The 26,928-nt window shown below is 41.4% G+C and overlaps 1 protein-coding gene and 1 non-coding gene across 3 annotated transcripts in view; both read left to right on the forward strand.

The window, feature by feature from the left end:
* The first annotated feature begins 4,693 nt into the window (after positions 1 to 4,693).
* The window catches only part of TOMM20 (translocase of outer mitochondrial membrane 20), a 46,800-nt gene continuing 24,565 nt past the window's right edge, over positions 4,694 to 26,928 (forward strand). Inside the window, exons 1-5 of one of the 2 annotated variants that reach the window (XM_025850854.2) lie at positions 4,709 to 4,976; positions 10,833 to 10,879; positions 12,621 to 12,702; positions 16,726 to 16,868; positions 20,029 to 21,293. In XM_025850854.2, the coding sequence (XP_025706639.1) occupies positions 4,856 to 4,976; positions 10,833 to 10,879; positions 12,621 to 12,702; positions 16,726 to 16,868; positions 20,029 to 20,073 (438 nt within the window). In that variant the 5' untranslated portion in view covers positions 4,709 to 4,855 and the 3' untranslated portion in view covers positions 20,074 to 21,293. Of the gene's footprint in view, positions 4,977 to 10,832; positions 10,880 to 12,620; positions 12,703 to 16,725; positions 16,869 to 20,028; positions 21,294 to 26,928 lie in introns of those variants that run through there. The other variant, XM_073879031.1, reaches the window with a different exon arrangement.
* On the forward strand, positions 5,365 to 5,499 carry LOC112807948 (small nucleolar RNA SNORA14). The gene has a single exon (XR_003204204.1). It is a non-coding gene; the product is annotated as a small nucleolar RNA SNORA14 (small nucleolar RNA).

The following is a 26,928-nucleotide window of genomic DNA, read 5'->3' on the forward strand; positions in this document are numbered from 1 at the left end:
AGTGAGTAACTTAAAAATCTATATACACGCACACCTTAATACTGACTGGACCTAGACAGAGTCGAAATACTAATCTAATATGAATCCCAATCCCTAAGAAGAAAGGGTTTTAAGCACTGTTATATAATGGCCTCTAATTTTTTTTCCCTTTCTCTTGAACTTGTGAAAAGTGGAGTTCTGGGTTTTTATTTTCTTTCATCAGCGTAGTAATAACCCAAGAATATTATATGAAATGTTGCTTTGATTTCTTAACCAGTAATTAAACTTGTTACTGAAGTCCTTGGCAAACTGTGTCCAAGCAGATTTCTACTTTTATTTCTGTTTTTTAATTTGAAAAAACACTCTCCCAGGAAAACTTGTGATTCTTAAATTAGCGTCATGCAATAGAATGAAACAGTCCTTCAAAAAATCCCATTTAAAGGATATTTTCTGATAAAATATGGTAATTAAGTCACGAAGTATAAAGTTCAACAAGGGGAGAGAATATCAGTGCATTCCCCTGGGGTTCAAGTTCATACTATGGCTGTTGCCCATCTCACAAATCTTACCAAGCTGCATCTGTGCCTAGGAGGGAGGGGGTGGGAGAAATCCATGGGTGCTCATCTGAGGCAGGCAGAATCTATGATACCATGTGTATCAGGTGAATAAGGGGATTGAGTGAGTTATTACTGATTATTTAAAAAAATCTTTTGGGCATAGCACCAGGAAAACCTAATGGTTCTTTAAAATGTAAATTGTTGAAATCAGAGCTCTATTTTCCTATATCCAGAGACTGGATATTTCATGTTTAGCATCTCCTATGGTGCTTAGAATCTAGTTTTTCATAAGTATAGTTTAGTAAATACTTATTCCTTGATAATCTTGAGCATTTTTGCATGTATTCCCAGTTAAACTTAACATAAAGATGCTTTGCCTATATAGACTGTCACTGTAGATGGAGACTATATATGGTGTAGAATTTTCTTGTGTATATTAGTGTCCATTATATTGTGTATAATTTACAGTATTTATATAAATTTGTATAACTTTAGTCTTTAACATAGAGTGCTCCTTTTGGTCTCCAGGTTTTTGTGTAAAGAGCCCTGGACTAGAGTGTAGGGGCATCTTGTTCTTGACCCAGCTCTGGCTGTGTGTGTGCATGACGTTGGACAAGCCTCTCAACCTCTTTATCTAAGTATCTTGATTGGTGAAATAAGGGACATGGACTAGAGCAGTGTTCTCATACTTTTTTATTACGATCTGTTGTAGTAGCTTTAACTTTACTTTGGAACCAGTACAAACATGGATATATTTAACTGACGTGTACTGGTCCTTACTACACATGTTGCTTTCTAGTATATTTTTAAAGATTTATTTATTTGAGAGAGAGCACGTGTGAGTGCGTGAGCAGGGGGAGGGACAGAGGGAGAGGGAGAGAGAATCTCAAGCACTCTCCCTGTTGAGTGGGGAGCCTGATGCGGGGCTTGATCCCAGGACCCTGAGATTGTGACCTGAGCTGAAACCAAGAGCCAGATGCCCTGCTTTCTGATATTTTAAATTCTATTTTATTAAAAACACTGGTTATGATCCACTAAGGGTATTCCACAGCTCACTAATGATTTGACTCACAAACAAGTGTGGGGATTCCAGGCTGTTTCTATTTCAGGATTCTATGCTTATGTTTTACAACAGGTGTTTTAAAATGTAGAGTGGTTAAGGGATAAAAAGACGCAAATGTTGCTGTAACTGGGCTTTCTATAAACGTGTTGCCTGGTATATTGTACCTCATAGGAGTGACCTGAACATTTACCTCATGTTTACTGTGCACAACACAGGGATAGTTCTTTGTTCATTCAGAAGTTGAAATCTATTTTTTTTTCTTAAGATTTTATTTATCTGGGGGTGAGAGAGAGAGGGAGAGAAAGAATGAGCCAGGGGGAGGCACAGAGGGAGAAGCAGGCTCCTTGCTGAACAGGGAGCCTGATGCTGGGCTTGATCCCAGGATCCCGAGATCATGACCCATGCCGAAGGCAGATGCTTAACCAACTGAGCCACCCAGGTGCCCCTAGGAGTCTTAATCTAATGGCCATGTAGTCTGTTCAAGTTTTCAAGAGAGTGGAGTGCTAGGCCTCATGTCATCTGTGTGGCCTTGGACAAGTCTCTTTTGCTCCAACACACCTGCGGCTCAGGATCTACTTCTAACAGCTGAGGTTCACTGGCAACGTTTTAGAACTAGAAGAATGAGAATGTTTGCAGTGCATAAGGAGAAGCTTTCTGTGTTATTCTGTGTAAATCTCAATTATTTGCTTTGGTACATAATGCATCTCCACACTCCTCTCCCTCCTCCACCCCAGTCCAGGCAAAAGCATACATACCTTTGGTCCAATTTCCAGTCTTCCAAAGGGTCTCAAGTTCATCATCACTTAAGCAGAAGGGCTTTCCCGGACTCCTGGACTAGTTAGAGCCTCCAGCTAAAGGTTTCGGCAAGTACCCTTGTAATAACCTCTGACACCAGCTACCCAGAGTTAGGCCAGACTTCACAGGTTAAGAGCACAGAGAGAGCACAGCTTCCTACAAGACTGCCTTCAGACCCCAGATAAAAATTTGGGGGGGGTGTCTCCAGGTCACTCATAACCAGCTGGCCACTAGTTTGGGGGTTCCCACTACAGGTTCAATAATTTATAGAAGACAATTCAAGAGCATGTTACACTTTTTTTTTTTAAAGTGCTTTTACTTATTTGAGAGAGCACAGGCAGTGGTGGGGGGGGGGGGCGGGAAGGGCAGAGGGAAAGGGAGAAGCAGACTCCCCCGCTGAGCAGGGAGCCTGACACAGGGCTTGATCCCAGGACCCTGAGATGGTGACCGGAACTGAAGGCAGACGCTTTACTGAGCCACATAGACGCCCCTACACTTACTTGTCTTTTTAAGTTTTATTTAAGTAATCTCTATATCCAACATGGGACTGGAACTCACCACTGGGAGATCAAGTCGCATGTTCCTCTGACTGAGCCAGTCGGGTGCCCCAGGAACATGTTACGCTTAGGATTACAATTTTATTACAGCAAAAAATAAAAACCAAACCAGCCATAGGGAAAGACACATAGGGAGAGGTCTGGGAGAGTCCCACACTTGAAGCTTCTGTTGTCCTCTCCCAGTGGAATCAGAACACCTCCCCCTCCTAGCACATGGCACATTGGTATAGACACTACACAGAGTATTGCCAACCTGGGAGGCTCACCCACTTCTGCGTCCTGAGTTTTTATTTGGGTTTCATTATGTAGGCCATGAATCTCCAGCTCTCCTCCCCTCTAATTCCTTTCCTCCCCAGGGATATCACCTAGATCAAAGTCCCAACCCTCTAATCACAATGTTGGTCTTTCTCGCCTGGCCAGCCCCCGTCACCAGGGGACTGCTTAGCATAATCTGTCAGGACTCACCATGAGTAAGAGCCATGGCTGTCATGACAAGGGTTAGCGTCGAGGGTTAAACTCGACTGAGCCCTCCCTGGGGCCCCTGGGTGGCTCAGTCGTTAAGCGTCTGCCTTCATCTCAGGTCCTGATCCCAGAGTCCTGGGATCGAGTCCCTGCTGAGCAGGGAGCCTGCTTCTCCCTCTCCCACTCCCCCTGCTTGTGTTCCCAATCTCGCTATCTCTCTCTCTGTCAAATAAATGAAATCTTTAAAAATATATATTAAAAAAAAAAAAGGATCCCTCCCTAAGACTGGGGACAGAGGCAGCCACTTTTATTACACATCCTTGTATGTGCCTTCCCTTTCCCCTCTCAATTTGTAGTTATTTTATGTCTCCTTTCTGACCAATTTATTTTTTTAAAGATTTTATTTCAGCGAGAGCGAGTGCAAGCATGAGCAGGGGGGAGAAGCAAAGGGAGAAGCAGACTCCCCACTGAGCAGGGAGCCCCATTCTGGTCTCCATCCCCAGGACCCTGGGATCATGACCCCAGCGAAGGCTGACTTGCTTAACCGACTGAGCCACCCACGTGGCTTTTTTTTTTTTTTTAAGATTTTTTATTTTTATTTATTTATTCATGAGAGACAGAGAGAGAGAGGCAGAGGGAGAAGCAGTCTCCCAAGGAGCAGGGAGCCTGATGCGGGACTCGATCCTAGGACCCTGGGATCATGACCTGAGCTGAAGGCAGACGCTTAGCCATCTGAGCCACCCAGGCGCCCTGTGGCTCTGTCTTTTAAATTCCAAACTACTATACATTTCCAGTGACCGTGAGACAACTCATGTTTTCCAATCTCTTTTATCCGTTTTTTTTTTTCCAGGATTCGCTCAGCTTAATTTTCTTCCACCCCTCATGAAACTATATTGTAATACTCTTTGACACTGAATCACAAGATTATGGTGCTTGCTGCACAGCAGATTGTGAGCAATCTCAGTTCGATTCAAGCGAGGCACAAGTTGCCTTTATTACACAAGAGTAGGAAGAAGCATTTGTCGTCACCCCCCTCCATATTTGTTTGACACAAGAATGTCAGCTACCAAGTCTTTAGAGTATGTGCACGACGGCCACACACCACCTTCGCTACGTCACGCTCAGCGGCTTCTGAGGAAGGGCTAGATCCCCCGCAAGTCCTGACACCAACGCACACCCCACCCGGAGGCGCCTGGGCGGCCGCACCTACACCCCCGCGCAGGCGCAGAAGCGGCGCGGGCTCCGCTGCTCAGGCACTGCCGCGGACGTGCCGGAGGACCTCGCGCTGCTGGGGCCGGAAGTGCGTGCGCTCGGCCTTTCCGCCTCCCTCGCGGCGAGCGTCAGGGCGCAGCGGCGTGGTCCGCGCAGAGGGTTCCCGGCCAACTGCTTGTTCGCGGGCCCCGACGCCGCCGCGCTCAGTCCTGCTCCTCGGTCGAGGGAAGATGGTGGGCCGGAACAGCGCCATCGCCGCCGGTGTCTGCGGGGCTCTTTTCATCGGGTACTGCATTTACTTTGACCGCAAGAGACGGAGTGACCCCAACTTCAAGAACAGGCTTCGAGAACGTGAGTGGGTCCCCTCGGCCCCGGGCCCGCAGAGTCCGTCCGCCTGTCCTTCGCCGCCGCGGCCGCCTCCGCCTCCGCGTGCCTGCTCCCCGCTGCCCACTCGCGGGGCCGTGGGGGGCATCGGGGCTGCCCGGCGGCCGCGGGTCCGGCCGGAGAAAGGTGGCGGCTCTGGTGCCCTGCAGGATTCCCTCCATTTTGGAGGAACGATTTTTCCCATTTTGTCTTCCCCAACCGATTGTCGTCTGAACGCACTCTCGTTTGTATTATAATTTCGGTGGTGGGGGGGTGCTCTTTTTGCCGTTCACCTTTTTAAACCTTTATTCTTAAGCCTTTGTTTTTTACGAATTGGGGCTTGAAACCAGATCCTTAAATCAACCGTGTATCGTTGCTGCATTCTTAAACCCTCTTGGTAGCTTCCCTGAAAATGCTTCCAAGATATGAGTGAATGCTATAGAAATTGCAGGGGAGTCCAAAGGGCTGCGCTTCTCCTGTGGCTCAGTCTTATTTCATACCTGCGACATCTTTTAAGAGAGGTTCACATGAGGGAAATCATGTCACCAAAACCATTGTGGTTTTTGAATTTCGGAGGCCTTATTCGCAGCGGTGGAAGAGTAAATTTGTTGAGATAAGTGATTTTGTACCTATCTAGGTTGCTCAGTCAAAATAATGTCTGAAATTAAAATTGAGGGGCACCTGGGTGGGTCGTTTGGTTGAGCGTCCGACTTGGTTTCAGCTCAGGTCATGATGTCAGGGTCGTGAGTTTGAGCCCCCCATGGGGCTCCCTGCTCAGCGGGGAGTCTGCTTCCCCCCCGCCGTTTGCCCCTCTCCCCACTAGTGCAATTTCTTTAGAATAAAGGAATCTTTTAAAAATAGCATTAAAATTGATACGTGCATTAAAATTGATACGTAAGTTACTAAAGCCGGGACGTCAGGAAGCCGTGATTATTCTAATCCTTACTGTTTAATGAAGCAGTAGTAAATAAGTTTAAGTGTTCAGGAGCCCCACGTGGCTAGTGACCTAACCTCTTGGGGGTATAGGTATAAGATGACCTTACACGATCTAGAATATCGTATCTAATTCTAGTTATCTAATGTTTTAGGAAGGAAGGTATACAGAGAATTTATTTTATTTACAGTTAGATAGACTAATGGAAAGAATGCTATTTTGGATTCAGACACTCAGTTTTCCAGGCCCAGGTGAGTCACAGATTAGCTGCATAATTTTAGACTTTCTGAATCTTAATTTTCATAGCTCGTAAAATCAGGTAGTGTCACCTGCCTCTGGTTGTTTTTGTGAAGACTGAGCTGTTTGAAGTGCCCACCGCCATTCCTGAGAGAGAGCTAGTCCGTCCATAAATGCTGGCTGTAAGCATAGCTAGAAATTGAGATCATTTTTTGGTAGGTTCAGTAATAGCTGGAGGGCTGGCGGTGGTGGTAATAGCTACAGAGCGCAGCAAAGAATGGAGTGATCCTTTCTTCCTTTGGAAGCACTGCAATGCTATTGTTAGAAATCTTGAGAAAACTAGTTTTTGGTTGAAGAAACCATAGAAGCTGTCATTTTAGATAAATTGAGAGATTATTTTCAAAATCCCTTTTCCGTCATCTTCAATCCATGAATTTTTTTCTAACGTTAGCAGTAGCCTCATGATCTCAGTGGTCAGGCTTGAATGAATAACTGAGTAACCCTGGGTGAGCGACTTAAAGCTTTCGTTTTCCTCTTTTTTTTTTTTTTTAAAGATTTTATTTACTTATTTTGACAGAAAGAGAGATAGCGAGAGAGGGAACACAAGCAGGGGGAGTGGGAGAGGGAGAAGCAGGCTTCCCGCCGAGCAGGGAGCCCGGTGCGGGGCTCGATCCCAGGACCCTGGGATCGTGACCTGAGCCGAAGGCAGACGCTTAACAGTTGAGCCACCCAGGCGCCCCTCATTTTCCTCTTTTGTAAAATGTTATAATACATAGGGAGTTTAGTATAAAGTCCCTGACACATGGTAATTGATGGATGCTATAGATTGTTTATGAATATAATTATTTGACGTTTTCTTTAGGAAGTAAAACTTGTATTCAGAGTAATTCTGCAGTCTGTAAGTTCATGTTTTATGTATATTTTTCAAAGTAGGCAAAGTCTGTTTTAACTTGTTAGGTTTACACAGTAGCACTTGGGACTGATTTCTAGTAAAAACTGAGTCAGGGTTTAATTTTGCTCATTGAATGTTGTGTAACTCCATGATTTTTCAGTTTGTTACCATCTTTCACTTTATCACAGAGATAGTATAATATACTGATAAGGTAACAAAGTGTCTTATGAAACTAAAGCTAGAATTTTAATCTTAATGCTAGAAATTTAAAGCAACTAATCACTCTTAAAATTTGGTCACTCTCCACCCACCACATTAAAAAAAAAAAAAACACCTCTTAAGATTGGATAGTAATGGAAACTGAGTTTCTCTCTATTGGGTTTCATAATTATTGTCATTTTCCATAGGTCTGGTTTAGCAAACTGTATTTGTCTGTTTATTCCACAAACTTGCCGTGTTCATTTCTGAGGTGCCTTTTATTTTTATGGGAATGTCTTCACTTCTGTTAGAAGGTAGCAGAGGGATAGTGAAGTAATTTCCCAAACTGAAAAGGCACTTTGAGACTGGAAAATGAAGCAGGTGACTCCATACAGTTTACAGTTTTACATAGCGTAACTTACTGACAGGGGAGTGGGCAAATGATGATTCAGCTGCACAGATATTCTCCACAAAGTCCAGACCTTGGTCCACAGATTTTCTAGAGTGAGGGCACTAGCAGAAGAGCATTGTTGCAGGATCAAAGGATTTGCACGCACCTAAATGACAGCTAACCTTTTATTAGATATTGTGGCACTACCTGTGCATCAGGAAGGAGAGAGACTGTTATTTCTCACAGATTCATGGGAGGCCAAAGAAAGCCTACCCCAGTTGTGGGCTTGGGCCTCTCTAAGGTAAGTACAGGAATCTCCAAGGGACCTGGAACATACAGCCCCAAGAGAGGTCATCCAGCACGCAGGAACAAGACGGAAGGCCAAAGACAGAGTCAGTATTGTCCACACTCTTACAGCTTCTCTACAGCGTGCAGTGGCAATACAGAATAATGTTTGAGGACACATGTTCTGAAATTCGGCTGCTTGGCTTCGAATTGCCCCTCTACCACTTAATTAGTTGTGACCTTGGTAAATGTTCTGGTCTGTAAAATGGAGATCATGATAGTACTAATTTTAGTGTTACTATGAGGATCAAGTAAGCAAATTAATAACCTTAAGAATAGTGTCTGACCCTGTAACATCTAAAACTTACTGGGTGCTTAATCTTTTTTTTTTTTTTTTTTAAGATTTTTTTTATTTATTTGATGGAGAGACAGCGAGAGAGGGAACACAAGCAGGGGGAGTGGGAGAAGCAGGCTCCCCGCAGAGCAGGGAGCCCGATGCGGGGCTCGATCCCAGGACCCTGGGACCATGACCTGAGCCGAAGGTAGACGCTTAGCGACTGAGCCACCCAGGCGCCCCACGGGGTGCTTAATCTTAACATCTCAGTGTTCCTTTATCTTCATGTCTGCTGCTTCTGTGAAGTCGTCCATGTCCAGAGTTTTAGTAGTCTCCTTCTGGCACTAGTGAAATTCAGTAATTTGTTAACCTAGTATGGTAGCATTCATTATTTTCTGCCTAAGAATGGCCAAATGAAAACCTTAAACAAATTGAGAGTAGAATGTTATGGTTCTGTTTCCCTACAGTTAGTTGCCCGAAGATGAGCACCTAGGAAAGGTAGTTTGTTAGAAAAATAGGCAGTCTTCAAATTTATGTATAAGATCAGCTTATTTAACGTATTTTTTTGTGGTTGAAACTGCTAGAATTGTATTTAAGCCTTAGAGTTGTAGCACTTGAGGTGTTTTGGGGGTTGGAGTTGGCAAGAAGTTTGGGTGTGGTTAAACCCAGTTTGTTAGGGTAGATAAGAAGTTTCCTGGACCACAGTACATTAACCCATCTCACTGCAGTTAGGTAAACAGGTCACTGTCTCTAGTCATGCATTGATTGAGACTTGAATTTGTAGAACACTTTAAGGTTTTCAGAGGACATTTGCTTGTTTTATGAAGCTTTTGTTTCTCACAGTGGTAGTTAAACATGCCTTATCTTTAGAGAGCTTAAGAGATTTGTCAGAGATCATCCAGGTAATAAGTATTAGAGCCTTAACCTTTTTAACTATGCCACAGTTTCCGTGTTACGACTTGGGAAACTTTAGATACTTAGCATAGCACAACTCCTTAGCTGAGTTGCTAGTAGTGAACTATCTCAATACCAGGTGCTTGCTGAAGTAGTTCATTACCAACTCCTCATACGGTACATTATAAATCAGACACTGTTAAAAAATACTTTACATGCATTAACTCATTTAATCTTCACAACAACAACTCTGTGAAGCATGTATCATTCTTCGGCCAGTTTTACATAAGAGGAAAGTGAGGTACAGGTTACTCTCAACTTGCCCAAGGTCACACTGACACTAAGAAGAGCTGGGATATAAAACAAGCTTGTGCTTCCCCTGTGCTAACACCCTTTCACATGGAGTATATCATTAAATAGCAATTTATTTTTTACTTTTTGGAAAGTTTTTAAGGTTTTATTTATTTGAGAAAGAGAACAGCTCAGCCTGTGGGGGGGGGGGAGGAACCGGAGGTGGAGGGAAAGGGACAAGCCGACTGCACTGAGTGCAAAGCCCAAGGCAGGCCATCCAGTGACCCTGAGATCATGCCCTGAGCCAAAACCAAGAGTCAGAAGCTTAACTGAGCCACCCAGGTGCCCCTATAGCAATTTAAAATATTGTTAGTGTCCTTTATTGATTTGGCTTAAGGGTTTTAAGATTTTAAACATCACTTCTGAGATATGTAGTGTTGCTTTTTCGAATCAAAAACAAGACAAAAAGAGTGTAGGCAGAGGGTTTTTTCTTTTTTTTAAAGATTTTATTTATTTCTTCATGAGAGAGAGAGAGGCAGAGAAAAGCAGGCTCCCAAGGAGCAGGGAGCCTGTTGCGGGACTCGATCCCAGGACCCTGGGATCATAACTGGAGCCAAAGGCAGACGCTTAATCATCTGAGCCACCCAGGCGCCGAGCCCCAGAGGGCTTTTTTCTTAACCAGCCAGCAGTAGTTAAGAATTTTGCCGTGCAGTTTTTTAAAAATTTTTGAAGATTTTATTTATTTAGTTGACAGACACAACACAGCGAGAGAGGGAACAAAGCAGGGGGAGTGGGGGAGGGAGAAGCAGGCTTCCCGCTGAGCAGGGAGCCCGATGCAGGGCTCAATCCCAGGACCCTGGGATCATGACCTGAGCCGAAGGCAGACAGACGCGTAATGACTGCGCCACCCAGGTGCCCCTGCGGTGCATTTCTGAATACTGTCCTCCTACCCCTTTTTTCTCATTTAAGAATGTCAGATAGCTTTCAGCTTTCAGTAAAAGATTGAATCTGTTATATTTCGGTAATAAAACTTTCTAACAGCAGTGGTTTAATTCTTGCTTGTGTTTCATGTCCTGTGTAGCTGGGGGCGGGGGGGGTGCTGCTTGCTGTGCTTATGGCAATTAATCACCTGTTAGAATTGTCTCCATCTTCAAAATTGCTGATCTTGGTGTCCCAGAGGGAAGGAAAAAGCTCTTGCCCAGAAATGTCGTATTGTCCATGGCTCATTGACCAGAACTCAGACCCTGACAAATCACAAGGAGATAAGAGAATAGGAGAGCCCTACCCTGGGATGTTTTGCAAATAGAATGAATGACTGCCACAGCAGTTTGACTTCTTTTGATTCCCATTTTAATAATCGTAAAATGAAAATACTCCATTTCTTGCAGGAAGAAAGAAACAAAAGCTTGCCAAGGAGAGAGCTGGACTTTGCAAGGTAATCTGTTTTTTTTTTTGTTTATATTGTATTTATATATGTTATAGAAATAACGATTTTAAAAGCTACTTCAGATGTGTTTTGAGAAAGCTAGTTGATACCAGGCATTGATTTTCTATTTTAAAATATAATTTGTTTTTTTTTTTTTTTTTTTTGGAATAGTTAATTCAGTTCAACTGCAGATTGTCTGGTCCATCATTATTTCCCCCTTGTTGGCCCAAATAGCAGACAGCTTATTACATGAGCAACATTTAAGGAGAAATAAGCAGTCTCCAGAAGACAGTTCTACCAAACGGTTCAAGCTTTCTCACTCAGCTGCTTCAAAATAATACAATAAAACATTAATTTTCCTTCTTTCAGCTTCTTTTAAAAGAACCACATGCTGTTTGTTTCAAAAGTTATACAGGATTATTCATACCCACTGATCCAGAATCCCTACCACATGGCAAATTTTTTACCTTGATGTTATATGTACATGTAGATAAAAATCTTTTTTTTTCTCTTCATCGATCCTGTGTTCATGATTATTTTTAATGACTACATAGGTTTTTCTGCTTGATAAAAAAAATGTTCTGTGATGTGTGTAAGTAAAGTAAGTAAATGTTAATCATTGCACGTATAGCTTTTCTTTTTTATTAAAATTAGTTCCATTGTCTGGATTCCCAGGGCTTGGACTACAGGATCAGTAATGGTTCTTTTTAAAGCAAGTTGAGGCAAAGAAAAATTAAATCAGAAAATGTTACATTTTGTTATTTTGAAACAATCAGGTAATTAACACAGCTAAGTGACTGGACACAGTAATAGTTAAGTGAAACTAAGTCAACCACTTTGTTCTCTTATGTCTAAACTACCTTTCTGAAATACATGTTTGTAGTGTTTCAGTAGCCTTTTCTTTCTAAGGACATGGAAGGTAGATATAGACATGCATCAGTGTGTATTTTCAGATTCAAGAATAATCAAATTCTTGCCTGTGCTGAGATAGTTGATGACAGATGCCTCTACTTTCAGAAATTTAAATTTTTGCATCTGTGTTGTTAATGAGAGTGTATATAATATTAATCAGGAACCAAAAACTTCCATTAATAGAAGTCTAGGTTTTTAAAAAGAATAGGATTTTTTAATAGTAGGTTTATGTTTTTGAATAAGTCATACAGCTGATGGCATTATATATTATCATAGTCTGGTAATATGTAACAAACTATGAAACAAAAACAAGAAATGCAAACTTGAATAAAGCTGCTTTGTAATAGCAAAAAAAATTTAGAAGTAGTTCATGTGCAACAAATAGATCATGATTAAGCAATCATTTCTCAATGGAATATTCTATTACCATTTAAAAATAATCTTTTAGATGCAGTAAAATCTATACAAAATACTGGATCAGAAGAAAGTTGATAGTTACATAAAAATATAAAAATGGTAATCAAAATAGTATAAATAGTAAAGTGCATATTTTATGATAGAGAATTGTATTCTTCATTTTTTACTTTAGGTTTGATGTATAGCCTTCTGGGAACTGTTCTGGTATCAGTTTGATCAATAAGTATTTTTTTCTTGTATTCATTTAAATGTAGATACTAAATTCATGCTTGTAAGTATTGAAGAGTAGATTTCTTCTTGTCATTTTTTATAATGAGTTAGTTTTTTGTTGTTTTGTTTTTAGTGGCATGATCTTCTGTGTATTGGTTATGTTCCCAGCATAATTTTGGTATCAGTTATTAAATACTGTATTTCCAAACAGTTACCTGACCTTAAAGATGCTGAGGCTGTTCAGAAATTCTTCCTTGAAGAAATACAGCTTGGTGAAGAGTTGCTAGCCCAAGGTAAGTCATTAAAAGATTAGGAAATTAGAATTCTTCACAGTAAATATAAATTTATGGTGATAAGGGGCTTTTTTTGGTGTAGTGTAGCAGCTTTTAAAAACGTTAAAAATTTAACGATGCCTGGGTGGCTCAGTCGTTAAGCGTCTGCCTTCGGCTCAGGTCATGATCCCGGGGTCCTGGGATCGAGCCCCGCATCGGGCTCCCTGCTCTGTGGGAAGCCTGCTTCTCCCTCTCCCACTCCCGCTGCTTATGTTCCTGCTCTCACTGTGTCTCTCTCTGTCAAATAAATAAATAAAATCTTTAAAAAAAAAAAGTTACTCCAAATATTTCCAGACAAGTCATTTACTAATGGGAAAATTATTTCATTTAAGACTGGCTCTAGGGGCACCTGGGTGGCTCAGTTGGTTAAGTGTCTGACTCTTGATTTTGGTTCAGGTCATGACCTTGGGGTCCTGAGGTGGAGCCTTGCCTTGGTCTCTCTCTGCAATATGTAAATAGTAACTGAAGGAATGTGATCTAGGCATATACTACTTTTTCATCTAATCTTCAGGTCTTTTCTAATATTTATAGGAAGGAATGGCTAATACAAGTCCCAGAGAAGGTTAATTTACCTGTCAGGGTCACACAGTGAGTTCATGGTGCTTGATTTCAGGACCAGCCAGTGATCTGAATCTGATCTAGAGTTTAGGCTTTGTGCTTTACATATTCAATTAGGGATTAAGGTTCTTTTTTTAAAACATTACTATTAAGTTAAAATGATCAAACTAACATATTTGAGAACTATAATTCAGTAATGTAGTCTTAAATGTATTTATAAATTTTTAGTGACAAGTTAGCTTTTATTTATTTTTTTTTAAGATTTTTATTTATTTGACAGAGAGAGCACACAAGCAGGGGGAGTGATCAGGGCAGGGGGAGTGATCAGGGCAGAGGGAGAGGGAGAAGCAGACTCCCCGCTGCGCAAGGAGCCTGATGCGGGGCTCAATTCCAGGACCCTGAGATCATGACCTGTGCCATAGGTAGATGTTCAATGGACTGAGCCACCCAGGTGCCCCAGCTTTTATTTATTTTTAAAAGATTTATTTATTGAGACAGTGTGTGTACGCAGGGGACTCTGGGGGTAGGAGAAGGGGCAGAAGGAGAGGGAGAGAAAAAAATCTTAAAGCAGGCTCCATGCCCCAATGCAGAGCCGTCAGGCTCCATCTCAGGACCCTGAGACCATGACCAGAGCTGAAATCGGGAGTCTGATGCTTAACTGACTGCACCACCCAAATTAGCTTTTATTTCAGAAGTAACTTTGAAGTATTTACTGTCATTAATAAAAACAATACTAGGTGTCAAATTTTCTTATGCTCATTGCTGTATCATAGATTTAGATAGTATGGAAATACATGATGTAGGTCGTTTGTGGTTTTTTGTTTTTATGGAAAGGATTAAAGGTTTGAGGTGGTGGTGACATGTTACTTTTTGTCATGTCTCCCCCTTCCCAGTAATTTCTTGCTTTGCTTTTTTCTTTAGGAAATAATTATCTTATTTGGATGGCATTGTAGGCTGATAATATTTATAAATAAAAATGGAAATGCCTTACTAGAAAACAATTTTGGCCTTTTTACCCCATAACAATAAGAAACATGAGGTTTAATCATGGGGTAATAGTAAAGCACTTTTAAATCTTCATAGACCTTGTTTGAGAGACTCTGTTACTTTAATATTTGAAAAGAAAGCTGCATATATAGGGATGTCTGTGTCGAAGATACAGGTTGTAGTATTTCATTTCATGCAAACATTCTCAAAATATTTTATGCTCATAAATAAAGAGGTCTATTTGACACTATCAAAATTTTCTTTCAAAATAGAAACACTTTTAATTAATTTATTTGTTTTAAGATTTTATTTATTTGGAAGAGAGGGAGAGCAAGCAGGGCATGGGGAGAGGGAGAAGCAGACTTCTTGCTGAGCAGGGAGCCTGGTGTGGGGCTTGATCCCAGGACCCTGGGATTGTGACCTGAGCTGAAGGCAGATGCTTAACTGACTGAGCCACCCTGGCACCCCAAGAATCACTATTTTAAATTATTTTACTCACAGTCGAACATATTAGAAAAAAGTACACTCATAATAACTTCTGTTTGGATTGTCTTGGAGATCTGTGCATTGTGGCCATCTGTTGACTTGAGCTGACGAGCTGTCAGCTCCAGATTGAGAAGGACAATAACTCATGGTGGCTGGGAGGAAGGTCAGGGAAGGACAGACAAGAGTTACTCTTTTTCCCAAGCTCATGTTCCACACTTTAGCTCCGCACTGCCCAGAGGGTTACTTAACTCTGCCAAGCTGCTTTTCTTCTGGTGGAAACTACCAACCGAACCTGAGGTGGTTAGATTTAGGGAAAAAGTCAACATCAGAGTAAGTCATGTGAAAGCATGAGTGATTTAGGCAGTGAACTTCATTGGTTGGCGGTCTCCTCCATCTGAGGGTCTTCCATAAGCATAATTCTTTTTTTTTTTTTTTTTAAGATTATTTATTTATCTGACAGAGACACAGCGAGAGCAGGAACACAAGCAGGGGGAGTGGGAGAGGGAGAAGCAGGCTCCCGGCTGAGCAGGAAGCCCGATGTGGGGCTCGATCCCAGGACCCTGAGATCATGACCTGAGCTGAAGGCAGACACTTAACGACTGAGCCACCCAGAGCCCCATAAGCATAATTCTTTTAACTGAGCCAGATCTCATCTCAGGATGATGTGAAGGGGCTCAAGTCTGCATGTGCAGAGCGGAAACTGCAATGAGTTGCTTTGGTGGTTCATTAACTGTTTCCAGTGTATTTAGCAATGTTAGGTGGTGTCTTGGGATCCTGTGTTCTACACATAACCATCCAGAAGCAGCTCTGTTTCCATTTAATCAGAATTAATATCCCTAGGCAACAGTGTTGTAATCGCCTATACTGCCTGTAAATTCAGTGGTACGAGGATTCAGTGGCCAAGTGGCATCTTAATTTCCAAGTCAGTGGAGCCATCGTGTCCCCCCAATGGAGGTCCAAGCCCGTGCAGAAGAACTAAGTCTTTTGTATTTTCCATTTTTAATTTCTTGTAGAGTTCTGCTTTCTTCAGTCTGAATACCTCAGTCCTTAGATTTTTGTTACAGCAAGCAATGCCTCTTCTTCATATACCATTCTTCAGTCCCTTATACGGTCACGTTCTTATTCAGGGTTGGAAGACTTGGTGTCCACTGTAGGATAAAATAAAAGAAAATCCTACCACTCACTGATAATCGCTATTTTGTTAACTTGCTTCTTGCCATTTCATTAGTGTGACTTTTTCCTACTAGCATTGCTTTCTTAAAAAGGTTTTTTTTTTCTTTTTTGAATTTGCATGTGATAACATTCAGAATAGTATAAGGGATTAATCTAAAGTGAATTTGGGCCTCCTTTCCACCTTAGTCCCCAGTTTTCCAGTTCTTCTCAGAAAAGTAGTGTTCCATAGTTAGCAATTTCGTTTTTTTTTTTTAAGATTTTATATATTTGACACAGAATGAGAGAGTGTACACGAGCAGAAGCAGGAGGAGTGGCAGGCAGAGGGAGAAGCAGGCTCCCCGATGAGCAGAGAGCCCGATGTGGGACTCGAACCAGGACTGTGAGATCATGACCTGAGCCGAAGGCAGACACTTAATTGACTAAGCCACCCAAGCACCCCATAATTAGCAATTTCTTATATAATCTTTCAGAAGTATTCTAAGTTTATAAATAGTAAAATACTTGGACATTTCATTTCCGAAGTCCATACTTGGACTTCAATTTCTCCCTTGTATGTGTTTTGAAGACACTTTCATATCAGTACCTGTGATCTGATTAATTTTTATTAATGCTCTCATAATACTCAGTTTTAGGAATGTACTGTAGATTATTTCCAGGTTTTTACTTGTGTGATGTTTTTGATCAATATCACTTGGAGATACAGTGAAGGCTTTAGAGTTGAATTTTTGACAAAGGCAAAGGCTTTTCGGGTCACGTGTTATTTTTACGGAAATCTTTCAGGTGAATATGAGAAAGGTGTAGACCATCTGACAAATGCAATTGCTGTGTGTGGACAGCCACAGCAGTTGCTCCAGGTGTTACAGCAAACTCTTCCACCACCCGTGTTCCAGATGCTTCTGACCAAGCTTCCAACGATTAGTCAGGTAAGGATTTGAAATGTTAAAAAAGTAGAATCTGAGAATTAAATGTTTTAGGGACATTGACATTTAAAAACTAGTGAATATGATGAAATTATGAAACCCATTCATTCCTTGGAATCAAAGTAGAATTGGAGATAGCAGTGCTTGAAATTTTTCTTTCCTAATAATATTGGAGTGAGTGAGCATAAGATCTAGTCATTGTGGCCTACGTGTGGATCAGGATACGTACGTCTCATAGTATGAAATCTCAGACCTTGGTATTCAAATACCAAAATTCAGGCCACTCTCAGCTACTTTCTGAAACTAGCTTTCTGTCTCTTGTGAGCCCATGCATTCAGTTATGTGGCCTGGCAGAGGGGGCCGAGATGTCATAGCCTGAAATTAGATCATAAAGGATCGTGGATACCCTCTGACCTCACTTGTCTACAGGTCCCAGTGCCTCTGCATCTGCCAAGGTGGGCTTTGAGCTTGGAGTTATTTGACTACATCTCCCATCTATATTGAACACACCATTTGTATAAAAGAATATACATAACTTAAGAATTGATTAAAGTGCATTCTGTTCATTTTTAGTTTTTTCCAAAGAACCGAAATGAATCTATTTTTTGTAATAGTTTTTTTATTCGTGTGTTCATTTCCACAGTTGGTGTGATTTAAAATTGGTTACTTTTTTTTTTTTTAAGGTTTTTTAAAATTTGTTTAGTTGAGAGACAGCATGAGAAGGGGGGAGGGTCAGAGGGAGAAGCAGACTACCTGCCGAGTAGGGAGCCCGATGTGGGGCTCGATCCCAGGACTCCAGGATCATGAGCTGAGCTGAAGGCAGTAGCTTAACCAACTGAGCCACCCAGGCACCCCTGAAATTGGTTAATTCTTCAAAACTGATCTTTACTCAGTTTGGAAAGGGACTGGAGAGAAAATAAAGGCCCCAAAGATTTAAGGGAAAGAGTTGATAAAACCAAAGATTTGGTCTTAATCCTTCTTGTTTAAACTAATATGGTTCCCGGTCTATCTATATCAGAATCTTCTGTTTAATATTATATGCTCTTGGAAAGGCAGCATAGCGTAGTGCTTTTGGAAGATGGACCTGAGGGTGTGAGGTCTTTTGAAATGTGGATGAGTTCAGGATGAAACCTGAACTCCTCTTTATAAAAATGACCTCTTTTACTCAGTTTTACTCCATGTTATCTGGAAATATTTTCAAATGCTAATTTTGGAATTACTGTATTCCTTCTTGTATGATGACTGAGCCTTTCCAAACCAGAAAGGGAAATTTTAGGAGCATAGAATGACCAGTAAAGTGTTAATCAGTATTCTTAGTTTATATGGGAGTGAAAAGATACCTTGAATTTTTTTGGTTTTAGTTACATAATTGATTAACATGTAAAACAGTATTGTATCTCTCCTTGGATTTTGAAATGCGACTAACAGTAGTGTAATCATAATTTTCTTTGATAACAGTGTTTAGAAGTGTTAAATATTGAAATCTCAGAATGGGTAAACTTTAGCAAGATCTGATTCTTTGAATACAAAGGACTTTTTTTCCCTTAAAAATCTTTTTTTAATTGAAGTATGTTGACACAATTTTATATTAGTTTCAGGTGTACAGCTTACTGATTTGACAAGTCTGTACATTATGGTCTGCTCACCACAAGTGTTGATACCATTTGTCTGACCATACAGTGGTATTACATGGTCATTGACTATATTCCTTATGCTGTACTTTTTATCCGCATAACTTTTTATCCTTGCATAACTGGAAGCCTGGACCTCTCACTCCCCTTCACTCGTTTTGCCCCTACCCACTTCCTTCTGGCAACCACCACTTTTGTGGTGTGGGTCTCTCTCTCCTTTTTTTGTTTGTTCATTTGTTGGTTTTTAGATTCCACATATAAGTGAAATCAGATGGTGTTTATCTTAGTGAAATAACACTTAGCATAATATCCTCTAGGTCCATCCGTGTTGCAAATAGCAAGATCTCATTCTTTCTGGCTGAATAATAGTCCATTGTATATGTTTACCACTTCTTTATCTGTTCATCCGTTGATGGACACTAATGTTGCTTCCATATCTTGGCTGCAGTAAACCTAGAGGTGCATACATCTTTCTAAATTAGTGTTTTTCTTTTCTTTTCTTTTCTTTTTTTAAGATTTTGTTTATTGGAGAGAGAGAGCACTAGAGGTGGGGAGAGAGAGCGAGCAAGCATGACTGGGGGCAAAGAGAGAGGGAGAAGCACGTTCCCTGCTGAGCAGGGAGTGATACAAACGTGGGACTTGATCCCAGGACCCTGGGATCATGACCTGAGCTGAAGGCAGACGTTTAACCGACTGAGCCATGCAGGCGCCCTGTATTTTCGATTTTCTTTGGGTAAATAACCAGCAGTGGAATTACTGGATCATATGGTATTCCTATTTTTTAATTTTTTGAGGAACCTTCCTGCTGTTTTCCACAGTTGGCTGCACCAGTTTGCATTCCCACCAACAGTGCACGAGTGTTCCTTTTTTGCCACATCCTCGCCAACACTTGTTATTTCTTGTCTTTATGATTCTGGGCATTCTGACATGTGTGAGGCGATATCTCATTGTGGTTTTGATTTGCATTTCCTTGATGATTAATGGTGTTGAGCATCTTTGCATGTGTCTGTTGGGAAAACGTCTGTTTAGGTCCTCTGCCCATTTTTAATTGGATTATTAGTTTTTTTTCCTTATGTTGAGTTGTATGAGTTCTTTTTATATTTTGGATGTTAACCCCTTATTAGATATATCATTTACAGATGTCCTCCAATTCATTAGGTTGCTTTTTTATTTTGTTGGTTTGCTTTGCCCTGTAAGAGCTTTCTATTTTGGTGTAGTCCCAATAGTTTATTTTTGCTTTTGTTTCCCTTGCCTGAGGAGATGTACCTAGAAAAATGTTAAGGCCAGTGTCTAAGAAGATTACTGCCTGTCTTCTTCTAGGAGTCTTATGGTGTCAGGTCTCACGTTTAGGTCTTTAATCCAGTTTGAGTTTATTTTTGTGCATGGTGTAATGAAGTGGTCCTGTTTCATTCTTTTGCATGTAGTTGTACGGTTTTCCCAACACCATTTATTGAAGAGACTGTCTTTTTCCATTGGATATTCTTGCCTCCTACAAAGGATTTTAAAAATTAAATTTTTTTTTTCTCTTTCAGAGAATTGTAAGTGCTCAGAGCTTGGCTGAAGATGATGTGGAATGAGAAAATGTCAACATAATCTCAATTAAAAATATTTTTAAAATATTAAGTCGGAAGATGAGCAGCTCTGGGGGAAAAAGGGCAAATAGGCTTGTTATGGACTGTCCTACACTGAAATCTACCAAAGTTAATTTTTACTTTGTGTAGATCCATTCGTCTGTTTTATTTATTTTTCCCAGTGAAAAGTGTATTTTGATAGAAAACTTTTCATTTTATAAATACACTATGAGTTACAAAATAATCATGGATTTATTTTATTCCTAAAACGTGCAATTAAAGTGTGTACATATAAAATCACATTACTTAGGTTGAAAATACTCAGTGCTTAGTTTTGAAAGATAGGCAGAAAAAGTATAGGAGAAAGCTGAAGAATGCACGTTTTTTTAAGCTAGTACATTTGCTCTACATAAAAGAATTGGATGGAAACTATCAAAACAGCATTAAAATCTTTGAGAGATTATTTTTTTCCATTTAATCTCTTAAATATGTGAGATGTGCTGCTGTGTTGTATTAATTCACCCCCTCCCTGTGTATTTGTCTTGAAATGTTTAGTTTTAAATCGGTGGGCTTAATGTGTTCTGGATATTTATCTCCTTGTATTTTAGATATATGTAGTTGCAAATAGCACCGGGAATTAGATCTATGTACATCCCTAATCTAGCCATGTGAGCTTCACCAATTATTGTCTGCCCTCTTTTCTCACTTAAAAAATGAGGGAATTGGTCTGTTAATTCAGATAAGTGTCCCTTTCAGCTTTTGGTTCTGTTTAGCATCTTCAAATCCACCTTCTGAGGGATATGTTTGTTTGGACAACCAGGCCTTGCATTTTTTATACTCTGAAGTTTGCATGCTTGCCTGACTTAGTATTTCTGAATTGATCCCCTGCCCTCTCTCTCTCTTTTTTTTTTTTTTTTAAAAGATCTAACTTGTGTTGATTTTCACTGAAAGCATATGGTTCTGTCATTACTCTTGTAAATCTGAAACTTAACCTTTGGGGTAACTGGGATGATAAGCTTGTAAAATGTTTGTTCCCTTTTGCTTTTATCTTCAGTGTATCTCCTTAATCCTCTTTCAATCTGATTCATTTATCTTGTTATGGTGAGAATAAGGTGTAACCTTGTGGCTGAAGACTTGCAAAGAATGGAGGTGTTCTCAAAATAGTGACATGTTATCTGCAGTCACAGATTGAACATTAGGTCTGAGAATAAAGATCTTGATACTTACTTGTCATCTGTTAACTGAGTAACAATTTCTCCTTGTACACATTGCCTTTATTCTGTCTCAAAATCTGGAGCGATCCTGAAGACTTCCTGTCTGCTTACGTAGTTTACTTAATTTACTTACAAATTTTCCTTAACCTTAATCTTGGGTTTTTGTTGTGGTTGGGATATAGAGGAAAGTGTTTGGAGTATGATTCTAAGTTTTCGCTTCTGGGACAGCTGCATAGCCTTTGGCAGGTTACATTACATCTCTGAACTTACCCCTAGTATTCTCATCTATAAAATTAGAACATCAGACTACGTAACTCATATTTAAGGACTCTACCTCGTGTACCTTCCAGGTTTGTGATCCTGCACTCTTAAACAGTATTTTTTTATTTTTATTTTTATTTTTTTTTGATGGCACCCTGCCTACTCTTGTCTGGGGATAGGGAGGCAACTAGTGCAAACAGCATGTTAGTCATTTTTACTCATAGATCCCCAATCCAAAGCAGTGTAGTGGTCCTTGGTCACACAGTTAGGAAACAGTCTTTGCGTCCTGTACTCCCCCTAGTCAGAGCGGGGTATTCAGACCAGGGGCATTCAGAATATAGAGGGGAAAAAACAAGGGGCAGACAGCTTGGCAGAGAAGGAATGGACCCCCCAGAGAACCTAAGGACAGGCTGGAGGAGTGAGCAGTCAACTTAGTTTTGGGAGAGGGTATGAATGCTATAGGCCCTTGAGAATTGTAGTATAGTCCAAGCTTGGTATCACTGGGTTTTCTGAAAAATAATCAGCTTTGATCTAATTCTTGTTGAAAAGGCTGTGCTATCGTCCCAGTGGAGCTGATAATGTCATTTTCTTACTTAAATGACAGCTTTTGTGCTTTATTTTTTTAAAAAAATATTTGACAGAGAAACACAAGAGAGGGAACACAAGCAGGAGGAGGGGGAGAGGGAGAAGCAGGCTTCCCGCGGAGCAGGGAGCCCGATGCAGGGCTCGATCCCGATCCCAGGACCCCGGGATCATGACCTGAGCCAAAGGCAGACGCTTAACGACTGAGCCACCCAGGCGCCCCAGCTTTTGTGCTTTAAAATTAGGTGCCTATTTTTTTTTTTTGGTGGTTTGGTTAAAAAAAAAGCCCAAACAGGGTTTTCCCCCAGGTGCATAATTGCTCAGCAGGGTTTCCTGTCTTAAAGTTTTACATGGTGATGGAACCAGGAAGCAGGGATGATGATGGCCAAATGGTGCTCAACCCAAGATTTAATTAGAGTGATGACAGCCTGAATGTGCCCATGTGCTAATGTTGCATGATTGTATAAAGTCTTTGGAAATGGAAATAGGTATTAGTGCACATTGGTGTGCTTCCCTGGGAAGGAGCTATTTGATTCCACAATTTGTACTTAAGGTGAAAGTGCACTTAAAACGGGCTTACCTGGCAGTGTCCGTGCTGTCCTGTTAATAACTAGAATTTACATTCACATTGAGTTTATGTACATAAAACCTAGTACAGTGGGTATAGTAGGCAGTTAGCAAATGTTTGAGTCCTCTTAACCCTCCATAAGGTTGATATTTTTTACCATCTTTCTGCTTGCTTTTCTGACCTTGTTGAACCAACTTATGGACCAGAGTATTAATGAAATATTACACAAAGTTTTTAGAAAATTAGTATACCATGCAGGTGTTATACAAAATTTTCTTTCTCGTAACATAAAAAAAAATGCAGTTTTATTATTGCTTGTGCCTCAACTTGTTTAAGTAAATATTAAAGGGCTTGGAGAAAATTTTCGTTCGGTGTATATTTGCAGAAGTGAATTCTCAATTTGATTCACAGTGGTGGTACCTGTTTCTTGGTTAATATCCATTGGAAATGTTGACAGTTGTGCAGCTTCCCCAGGAGAAAGCACATTTGCTTTTGACTCGAGAAGATTCACAGCTCCCAGGTGAAGAACCCGTGCTTTTCCTGTCAGTAGGTGAGGGTTCTGTGTAATAGTGGGTTCCCAACTGGAACAGGTGCCTGGAAGGAGTGTTAACACCGCTGGGCAGTAGACCTGAGCCAGGAGCATATTATCAGTATTTTTTTAAATCAAAATATATTTATTTATTTTAAAGATTTTATTTATTTGACAGAGACACAGCGAGAGCAGGAACACAAGCAGGGGGAGTGGGAGAGGGAGAAGCGGGCTTCCTGCTGAGTAGGGAGCCCGATGTGGGACTCTGTCCCAGGACCTTGGGATCCTGACCTGAGCTGAAGGTAGACGCTTAACAACTGAGCCACCCAGGCGACCCTAATCAAAATATATTTTTTTAAAGATTTATTTTTGGAGAGAGAGCGTGAGCCAGGGGAGGGGGCAGAGGCAGAGAATCTCAAGCTGACTCCATGCCCAACATGGGGCTCCGTCTCACGACCCTGAGATCATGACCTGAACCCAAATCCAGAGTCGGATGTTTAGCAAACTAAGCCACCCAGGACCCCCAAATTGTTTTTACTTTCTTTTTTTAAGATTTTTTTTATTTGAGAGAGAATGAGATAGAGAGCACGAGAGGGAAGAGGGTCAGAGGGAGAAGCAGACTCCCTGCCGAGCAGGGAGTGGGACTCGATCCCGGGACTCCAGGATCATGACCTGAGCCGAAGGCAGTCGTCTAACCAACTGAGCCACCCAGGCGCCCTGTTTTTACTTTCTTTTAAGTGAACCCTACCCCCCAGTGTTTGGCTCTACCTCAGGACCCCGAGAGCAAGAGTCACATGCTCCACTGACTGAGCCAGCCAGGTGCCTCATGTTAGTGCTTCTAACAAGTCTCCAGGTTTTTGGTGGTACCACTGGTGCTGGGGCCCTGCTGTGAATGTGACACAGCAACACTCAATGGTGGTATGGAAAACATAAACAGGAAATGTTTATTATAGCAGCCATGTTAATGTCACAGGTGATGTACTTTAGCACTCTGTTAAAATGAGATGTGTAGGGGCGCCTAGGTGGCTCAGATGGTAAGCGTCTGCCTTCAGCTCAGGTCATGATCTCCAGGTCCTGGGATCGAGCCCTATGGCAGGCTCCCAGGTCTCCCTTTCCCTCTGTCCCTCCCTCTGCTTGTGCTCTTTGTCGCTATCTCTCTCAAATGAATAAATAAAATCTTTAAAAAAAAATTGAGATGTGTAATTTAAAAAGCCAGCTAATCCGTGGTAGAATGTGATTATTAAGAACACCTGGTACTCATTCTAATGCTCTGAAGCGTGAAGACCATCAGTTATCAGACCTTATGTTCAAGATAGGCCAGTCCATTTAAATGTTTTTTTCTGTAAACAGCCCATCAACTAGACACATCAATTAAACAGAAAATACATTCCCTAAGTATTTTAGTTGTGTTTTAAAATTCTTATTTCATATTTGTGTCTTTGGGCGAATCAAATAGATTCAGGGTTTTTTTTAGATACAGGGTCTCTGGGACATTTTATTAATTTTTTTCCTTCACTTTTTTTTTAAGATATTTTTATTTATTTGACAGACACAGAGAAGGAACACAAGCAGGGGGAGTGGGAGAGGGAGAAGCAGGCTTCCCACGAGCAGGGAGCCCGATGCGGGGCTCGATCCCAGGAACCCAGGATCATGACCTGAGGCGAAGGCAGACGCTTAACGACTGAGCCACCCAGGTGCCCCTTTTTCCTTCACTTTTAACGGCTAGATAACAACTGTGTTCTAGAAATAGTCCAGGAGGCATTGCAGAGGTGTTAAATCCTTTCTTAATTTCCACTGCTATTGACAGAGGAGTCAAATACTCTGTAGTCATAGGGTATAGAAGTTATGGGTGGGGGAATGGCGGGAGAAGAAACGGTTTGAGAGAGGCTGTGGTTAAGCTGGAGCTTGATCTGAAAAAGATGGACCTGGTGTTGAGCAGTACCTCCATGTGGAATGTGCCCGCATGTGATCTGCTTCTTCAGGGAGAACAACCAGATCCCACTGGAACTTCACTGAGATCTTAAATCCATGTAGCCCTGGCTTTCCTTTGTTGCCTAAGGAAGTAGATGAGAATGAACCGAGCTGGCCTTTTTAGTTTGTACCTCGGTAGAGTGGGTAAGTTTGAAGTTCTAAAACCAGAACCTGTCTCCGTTGACCCAGAGTAGCATGCAAGACAAGTCCCTGGACAGGTTAAACAGCTTCATTCAGGGGCGCCTGGGTGGCTCAGTTGGTTAAGCGTCTGCCTTCGGCTCAGGTCATGATCCCAGGGTCCTGGAATAGAGCCCCACGTTGGGAATCCCTGCTCAGTGGGGAGCCTGCTTCTCCCTCTCCCTCTGCTGCTCCCCCTGCTCGTGCTCTCTCTCTGTCAAATAAATAAAATCTTGAAAAAAAAAAAAGCTTCATTCATGACCTCTGGACAGTGTTCACATTGTGCATATACTTGCTCTCCGTACTCAGCACTTGAAGAGGAAAACTTTGTGGTCTTAGAGGACTGTTTTATAAACCAGTTACATCAGTTACCATTTTTATAGAGCCCTATGCTAGTTTTCAAAAGTTTCCTCTAGTTAGGACCCCAGTAGCAAGTATAGAGACCCAACTTGGGTTAGCATTAGTGGCATTTGTTAGCTCCTCAGGAAGGGTAGATCTAGCCTCTGAGGTTAGAATGAGCACCGCCCCCCCCCCCCCAAACCAGGACGGTTCCCTCTACCTCTGCACCTCATTGTGCTTTTTGACGTTTACTAACACACATAAAGGAGGACAGAAACACTTCTGGTCTCTAGAATGGAGTCAGTTCACTCCTTAGACTCTCCTACAGGAGTCGTTCCCCTTTCACAGCTTAAGAAACCTGCTTAGTGTTGCATGGGAAATGGAAGATTCAGGATTTACCCCCCATCTTTATTGAAGTATGATTTATAAATTAAAATTCTGTGTATTTAAGATATCTCGGTGTATGTGGACGTGAAATGAGTGCCACCATCGGGCTAATTAACATCTCTCACCTCACGTAATTCTTCAGGCATGTGATGTAAGAATACTGACGATCTACTCTGCAGATTTCAAGTATGCAATACTGTGGTCCCCATGCTATACATGAGATGTCCAGAACTCATAACTCAAAGTTTGTACCCTTAGTTCAACATCTGCCTAGTTCCCCTGCTCCCTCATCCCTGGCACCCACCATTCTACTCTTCCCATGAGTGATTTGTTTAGATTCCACCTCTAAGCAAGATCATGCAGTATTTGTCTTTTTGTTTCTGGCTTATTTGACTTAGCATAATGATATCCTCCAGGTCTAACCATGGCCGAAATGGCAGAATTTCCTTTTTAAGGCTGAATACCGTGTGTGTACACACACACACACACACACACACACACACACCTCTGTTATATTTTATGTATCTGTTTATGCACTGACAGACATTTAGCTTATTCTCCTGTCTTGCCTCTTGTGACCTCGAGCGTGCTCTTTGAGATTGTGATTTCATTTCTGTCCGTTATATACCCAGAAGTGGGATTACTGGATCATCTGGTAGTTCTGTTTTTTTAAGTTTTTGAGACCTCTCCATACTGTTTTCCAGAGTGACTATACCACTTTACAGTGGGCTCCCTTTTCTCCACATCCTTGCCAGCACTTCCCTTTTGAGTTTGGTACTAGCCGATCTGTCAGATGTGAGGTGATACTGTGGTTTTGTGTTAAGTGCTGCCAA

Source organism: Callorhinus ursinus, unplaced genomic scaffold (assembly GCF_003265705.2).
Source record: "Callorhinus ursinus isolate GAN/ISIS: 27379988/994484 unplaced genomic scaffold, GSC_fseal_2.0 scaffold32, whole genome shotgun sequence".
Taxonomy (NCBI): Eukaryota; Metazoa; Chordata; class Mammalia; order Carnivora; family Otariidae; genus Callorhinus; species Callorhinus ursinus.